At 42.6% G+C, this 7,717-nt stretch overlaps 1 protein-coding gene across 2 annotated transcripts in view; it reads left to right on the top strand.

Moving 5' to 3' along the window:
• Nucleotides 1-7,717, top strand: part of Tdrd9 (tudor domain containing 9) — a 130,408-nt gene that overhangs the window by 86,693 nt on the left and 35,998 nt on the right. For both annotated transcript variants that reach the window (XM_008825530.3, XM_029559922.1), the window contains one exon: nt 5,175-5,330. In XM_008825530.3, the coding sequence (XP_008823752.1) occupies nt 5,175-5,330 (156 nt within the window). The remainder of the gene's footprint in view (nt 1-5,174; nt 5,331-7,717) is intronic.

Raw genomic sequence — 7,717 nt, 5'->3', positions numbered from 1 at the left:
GTAGCATCTTTTCTTTTGTTTTAAGAGCTAAATAACTGAATGAAGTTAATAAAACCTTGTAGGAGGCAGTAAAGACAAAGGAAACATTAACAGTTTAGGTTAAGAATAAATAAAATTTAAGTAGTACTGAAAATAATTCCATTAGCTAGTTTTATTATAGTCAGTAACACCCTCTGTTGAAATTAATTTACACCTTAGCAGTTCTTAACTGCATAGTGCCTTTAATCTTAGTCTGTTTTGTTGTTCTCCTCCTTGTCACAGGGTCAAGGGGCCAGCTTGAACCTGGAAAAGTCTTGGAGAACACATCTTGAGATAATAGGCTTGAGTCTGAAGTGGGAGGGCCAATCCCATTTTCAGAGTCAGCGTCTCAGTGAGCTCAAACAGCATGTGACAATTTACCAATATAATTAATATTACCCTGGCATTATAACTAGAAGGCACTCAGGGAAAGATGGGGCAGGAACATAAGCAAACATAGAGCATCTGAGTAGCAGAGAGGGAAATAACTATTTCAGAGAAAAGCAGGCTTAGAATCACAATGTAGAAAGGGGAGGAGTTATGACCAGTAGAGGTGGCATCTCAAGCCTCTCACTCAAGTAGACAATTACTTTTTACCTCTCATTGTTGTAACTATGTGTTGGTAGCAGCTTGTCTCTTGTAAGGTTTTGGCCCTGGAGTACAGCAAATTTTCATCTGCTTCACAGGTCTAGTCATCATAGTGTCAGCTCCCTTTGCACCTTGAAGGCAAATGGCTAGAAAAAGTTTAAGTTCCCTTTAGAAACTAACAAATATACTATGTAAAACAGTAGGAATTTAAAATAGTCATTTTTAGAAATTCATAAAAATACCATATAAAAGATGTTAAAATCCAAATAATTCCTTTAAAATTACCAGATAAAGATGTCATTCAAACAATGTCAAAACCTAAAATTAATTCCTTTTAAAATATCCATAATTATGTCAAACAATGTAAAAACTTAAAACAATCATCTTTAAAAAACACTAAATATACCACAGAAGAAGTTAAAACTCAATATAATCCCCTTTACAAACAGGCCCTAATCGATGTTAAAATTTAAACTCCCGTTGTGTAGATCTGGCATTATTACCTTAGTCTGAACTAGAAAAGAATTGTTTATTTTATGACATCATCAAGAAACGAAAACAAAAATAAATTGGAAGAGAATCCTAGGCACCCTGGTACCAGTAGATTAGGCTTGATATTAGAGAAGAAAGTACCCTCATATATATGTATATGTGACCCAAATAGAAAAGCACATTAAAGAAATCCATGTTTCTCACCAGCCATTGTAGCTGTGAATGGGAAGCCGAGTTCTCAGGATCTTAGTTTCTAGACAGAAGCTATGCTGGAAAAGAAACTCATGAGGGCCGCAGAAGGAACAGTGTTCATTGGTCTGAAAGCAGATGACTCACCTGAGCAGTGCCTGTGACTTTTAAACTTAAAATGGTTAGGTCCAGTTAGAGAAGTAGGCACCTGAGCATTGGTTGCTTGATGCCTAAGATCAAAATTTTAAAAACCTTTTAAAAAAACGTTTTTCCCTTGTCAATGGGGCAAGCCACCTGAAATTCTTTAAATGCTCCGGCAAAGTTCCCAGCCTATTTAGGCTAGTTGGGTCAAAAACGGGGAGAAAGGGTCCCCTAAAGGGTTTTTAGCCAAATTTATAAAAGAATTCAAGAATGGGCCCAGCTGGAAACATCATTTCATTAGAATGTTAAAAGAAATCCCAGGGCAGGCGAGCTGGCAATCTTGGCAGCTGCCTGGAGTGGGGGTGAATAGTGGGAAGGAAAAAAAGCCTTGAGGTCATGCAGGTTTAAAGCATGCGTGGGAGGTCAGACATGTCGGGGAGCTGGCAGGCAGGCACACAGCAGGGAGTAGAAAGCTTTAGTATGGGATGGGGGGAGAGAGAGGGATACAGAGCATTTGCATGTGTTGGATTGAATGGTATCAGAAATCATCCCAAGTCAGGAGGAAAGGAGTGCAAGAGGACAGCAGGCCTTCCAGGCCCATGGCAAAGGTGGGGGGAGGGGGCGAGATGCAGGTGGTGAGTGGCCGGTGGTAACTGAGATAGGGAACGGATGAAGCAGGTCCATCACGGAGACCACAGTGCTGTCGGGAGTGGTGAAAAATCAATGGGAAAGGAGATCAGAAGTAGGCAAGGCAGAGTGTTTACAGTGAGAAGAGCCAGAAAGAGGTGAGAGCAAAGCAGAGGGCTGGGGAGAGGAAGAGAGAGAAAAGAAGTGTACCTGAGAGCCAGGTTAGTGGCGTTGGAGAAGTCCAGGCAGGTCCCTTGAAGTAAGAACCGGGTTTTGGCACCATCTGATAGATAAAAAAGTAGCCCTATGACGAATAGGGTTGATCAGGAGAAAGCAGAGTTTACACATTGATCAGGAGAAAGCACCAGGACACAGATAAAACTCTAAGGGAATAGAGTTTATTAACAAAGGATTACATGGGGACAGATTCCCTTCCCTGCAGGGAAAATGTCTGCCCCAGGTAGTGAGCTGAGGTCTTTTAAAGGGGGAGGCTTCTGCTTCCTGCAGAAGGTGGGAAGATGTATTTTTTTTTAAAGTTGCGGGGGGAGGAGTGGGACAGCAGGGCTGTTAAAACCTGTCCTCTTTAGAGAGCAAAGGGGAAGCCTGCTGTGTTGGCCAAACAGTGGAGAAAAGTCTGCTTCTCTTGACTTCAAAGACCAAGGTGCTTATCAGCTAGGTTCCCTTTTCTCAGGAGCATGAGAAGTCCTTGGGATCCTGTTGGTGAGGGGGCGGGGCTATCTGAACCTTAACAAAGACAAGTTTGCTTATTTGTTTTTGGAGACAGAGTCTCCAAGTAGCCCAGGCTGGCCTCAAACTGACTATGTAGTAGAAGATGGCCTTGAACTCTTGATCTCCTCCTTTTTACTTTTGAGTGCTTGAGTTATATATGTGCACTGCTACACCCAGAAAACAGCTCTTTTGTTGTTGTCATTAGGTAAACACGTCAGCATCTTACCACTATAGAGAAAAGATCATAGTATGTGAACTCAGACACAGGAATTGTCACATTGTGAGACTCCCAAATCAGTAGATCATTTCTCGTTCTTTAAACAATGGCATAAGAAAGCTTATGGGCATGTACATTGCCTATTGCATCTCTCCAGAATGTCTCCAAGGCATCCCTCTGCCTCTGCAATCCCTCTGTGGCTTTTCATCTCTGAAGTATTTCAGTTGTTTTAGAGACTTTTATTTTGGCTTCTTTTTTATTATTTTAAATTATGTACATGTGAGTATGTGTTTGTGCCCATGAGTGCAGGTACCTGAGGAGTCCAGAAGAGCATGTTGGATCCCCGAGAGCTGGAGTTTTGTGAGCTGCCATGTTGGCAGTGGGACCCAAACTTAGGTCCTCTGCAAGAGCAGTACATGGTCTTAACCATTGAGCCGTCTCCCCAGCCCTATTTCAGCATTTTGAAATTGGAAGTGTCTTGTATTTGTTTATTTGAAAAGCACGTGTTGCACTTACTTTGCACCTGGTAACATTCCATGTATGTCCTGAGAGAACATAGATGAAAACACCAAATCTCCTAACTCTGAAAGTCAGCAGTCCTGTAACTAAAGCATGGCGTGATCTCTCAACTGGGCACGTGAAGCATACCTCTAGCCCCAGTCCTCAGGACTAGACAGGATCAGAAAGGGAATATCCTCAGCTACATGTTGGTTTTAATGTCATTTGGGCCACATGAGACCCTGTCTCAAATTACTTTGACAAAGAATCCTCCCTTCTCTCAAATTCTAGTATTTAGTAAATAAATTTAAGTAGACTTTCTGTCCTTTGTAAGCCAGAGTACTCTAAATAAATCATTTTTTTAAACTTAAAAAAATTATTGAGAATTTTATACATGCATATAAGGTGTTTTGATCAAATCTATGCCCACTCCCTCCCCTCCAACTTCCATATCTCCTTGTCACTTTTTCCTGAATATTTTATTCTCCACTTAGAACTGAAGTCTTACCTGTAAGACTTTTAAAAGATTCCCTCCCTCTCTCCCTCCCTCCCTCCCTCCCTCCCTCCCTCCTCAAGCTTTTTGCTACTCTTTAGCTATTCCCCCCTCTGAAGAGGTAACCCTAAAATCTTGTAGGGATTAGATAAGAGCTCCCAAATACTTTAGACATTTTTGGCTTTTAGAACAGAGCATGTTGCTAAGAGGCCCAAGGACATTGTGAGCTTTAGCCAAGAAACTGGCTGCTTTTCTTTGGGGTCTTTTTACCCTAACTGCCTAGCCAATTCCTACCTCCTATTTTTATCACGCTGTCCTCTGAAGGGGTTACCCGAATTGTCAACAGGGAATCGGGACACAGTCCACTCTGGCTTCTTCCATGCTTACCAGGGATGCAGGGTGAGGCAATTGGGATACCCCTTCAATGGGTCTATCTAAAAGACTCTCAAATTGCATAACTCTTAACTGTAGGGAGAAAAGACTGGTACCTAGGAGATATGAAGGAGAAGTAAAGGCAAGAGTAGTTAGCATTGCAAGTTTCTAGACAAGGAACAAGAATAAAGACAAAACGGAAAATTTCAAATGTTCATATCAGAGTCCTTTGGAATTTCTTAAGGTAATCACTTTTTCATTGTAAAATGAATTTCATACTGTATATTTTGATCATATTTAGACTCCCCCCCTCTATTTGTACCCCCTAAATGTCTCCTGTCTGATTTTATGTACTCTGTGTGTTTGTGTGTGTCTGTGTGTGTGTGTGTGTGTGTGTGTGTGTGAGAGAGAGAGAGAGAGAGAGAGAGAGAGAGAGAGAGAGAGAGAAAGGGCCTATCAAATCAAACCTGTCCCAAAATGCCCTTTGCTGTGGGTCCATCCACGGAAACCTGGTCAGCCTGGTCAGTGTCACACCCTTAAAGAAAACTGATGTGCTCTCTCAGCAGCTAGGTGTATCAGTTCTCTCCTGAAAAAGTTTTTTCCTTTAAATTCTGTAATGGTTGAAATGGAGTTACAGGCTTTCTTATTTTGGGTTTGAATTTTAAAATGAACTTGATAAAATGATCTCCCAGTACGTTAGGACTCTCAGATTAAAATAAGATTATACCTGTGAGATGTTTTCATGTGGAATACATGCTGTTGCTTTAATTTTTGCTTTTAAATAAAATAAACTTGTCTTGTTTTCTTCAGCAAAGCTATGAAATGCTCAAGGGCTTCTTTGCCAAGTCCGTGGACCCGGTGCTGGATGGCCCTGTATCCTTTCCTGTCAAGGAGGGTGAGAAGCACCTCATCCAGCTCCTCTTGGAGAGCTTTTCTTCCAATAGACTGGGAGCCCCGAACTGCAAGGTGATTGACAGCTGTCTAAAGTGAACACTGAAGGCTTCCTCTCACTCTACATTATTTGCTAAGAATCGTAGCTGTAGTCAGGATGGGTTTTCTTTTTTCCTGTTTTTTTATTGTATTTTTCTATGTTTTTACTTTATATGTTTGAGTGGTATGCCTGCCTGTGTGTAAGCGCACCTGTGTTGTGTAGTGCCCACAGAGGAGAGAGCAGGGCATCAGATCCCTGGAACTGGAGTTACAGATGGTTGTCAGCTACCATGTGGGTGCTGGGAACAGAACCCGGGTCCTCTTCAAGAGCAGCCAGTGCCGTTAACTGCTGAGCCACCTCTCCAGTCCTACCTGTTATATTTACTTTTCATTACCTTTATTTTGTATTTCTGTGTATGTGTGGGGGTATGCATATGGCATGACATGGATGTGGATGCCAGAGGTCAGCTTGGAGTGGTTCATTTTCTCCTCTCATGTGGGTACCAGGGATTGAACTCAGGCCAACAGGTTTGTTAGCAAGCATCTTTATCCACTGAGCCAAGTCACTGGCTCTGTTTTTTAGTTTTTGAGATAAAGTTTCACTATGTAGCCCAGGCTGCCTTAAATTCATGATCATCTGGCCCCAGTACTAGATCACAGGCATGTGCTACCAAACCTTGATCTTTCCTATTTTGTTTTTTACATTGTGTGTGTGTGTGTGTGTGTGTGTGTGTGTGTGTGTGTGTATGTATGTATGTATCTCCATGTGTCCGTGTCCATGTGTCCAGGTAACACGCTTGCTGCAGTGCACTTGTGAAAGTCAGAGAACTACTTTTTGGAGTTGGTTCTTTCCATGTGGGTCCTGGGAACTGAATTCTGGTTCTCAAACTTGGTGGCAGATGCCTTTACCCACTGAGCCATCTTGCTGGCCCTTCCCTGATTTTTAAAATGCTGTTAGTTTTCCCACAGTGCAGTCTGTATTCCTAAGAAACAAACCTTTGTCCTTTGTGTCCTCCTCCTCCTCTTTCTCTTCCTCTTCCTCTTTTTTCTCCTTCTCCCTCCTCTTCTCTCCTTTTCCTCCTCCTTCCTTTTCCTTTTAATTCTTTTGTGTCATGGGAATCAAATTCAGGGCTTTCTAGCCAAGTGTTCTACCTCTGACCTATATCCCCAGTGCAAAAATACATTTTTCTTTTCTTTTTTTTTTTTTGGTCTTTTTGACACAGGGTCTCCCTGTAGCCCCAGCTGTCCTGGAACTCACTATGTAGACCAGGCTGGCCTCGAACTTACAGAGATCCGCCTGCCTCTGCCTCCCGAGTGCTGGGATTAAAGGTGTGCACCACCATGCCCGGCACATTTTTCTATTTTTTTTTTTTTTTTTTTTAGTAGAAGAAAGAAGAGTTTATTTGAGCTTAGTGTTCCAGGGGAATTACAGTCCTTCTTGGTGGGGAGGCATGACGGCAGAGGTGGCTGGAGGAGGAGCGGAAAGCTAAGCTCTCATCTCTTCAAGCAGCACTGGAAACGAGAGCAACTCCAGATCTGTCAAGGCTTAAGAACTCTCTAAGGCCACCCCCAGTGATGTGTTTCCTTCAGGATAGCCATACCTTCTAAGACCTCAAAATACACCACCACCAACTGGGGACAAAATGTCCAAACACTTAGAGCCTTTGGGGAACATTCTCATTCAAACCACCATGTTCCACCCTCTGTCATTCATAGGCTTTCATGACCATATAAAATGCAAAATGCATTTAGTCAACTTAAAAGTCCCCATAGTCATTACCAGTCTCAATACTATTCAAAAGTCCAAAGGCTTTTGAGAGTCAAGGAAATTGCTTAATTGTAAGCCCCTGTAAAATCAAAGACAAATTACACACTCCAAACATACAGTGGAACTGAATACACATTGCTATTCCAAAAGGGAGGAACCGAGGCACAGTGAGGGAATACTGGACCAAAACAAGACGGAAACTAGCGGGGCAAACACCAAATCCAGTAGCTCCATGTTCAGCCTCTGGGACTTTACTTCTCTCCAGCTGTGCTGTGTGCAACATACACCTCTCTCTTAGGCTGGTACTCCTCCCTGTATGCAGGTCTTCTTGGCAGATGTCTCATAGCTGTGGCCTCATGAACGTCTTCTTGGGGTCTCCATTGCCAACCAGGCTTCACCTTCACAGCTTCATGCAATGGCCTATCAGAGTCTACTTCATGCAGGGGACCCCTGCTGCATGCTGCCTGGCCTCCAAGGCTCCGATTCCAGGGGAATTACTGTCTGTCTTGGCGGGGAGGCATGGCATCAGAGGTGGCTGGAGGAGGAGTGAAAGTTAAGCTCTGCGTCTTGAAGTGGTACAGGAAGCAGGAGCTCTACCTTATTTATTTATTTATTTTTTTGCAGCAAGGCATTTTTCTATTTTTAAAAAAAATAT

This window comes from Nannospalax galili, unplaced genomic scaffold (assembly GCF_000622305.1).
Source record: "Nannospalax galili isolate Female #2095 unplaced genomic scaffold, S.galili_v1.0 scaffold188, whole genome shotgun sequence".
Classification (NCBI taxonomy): domain Eukaryota; kingdom Metazoa; phylum Chordata; class Mammalia; order Rodentia; family Spalacidae; genus Nannospalax; species Nannospalax galili.
Note: the sequence above shows the minus strand (reverse complement) of the source record. Positions and strands in the feature narration are given on the sequence as shown.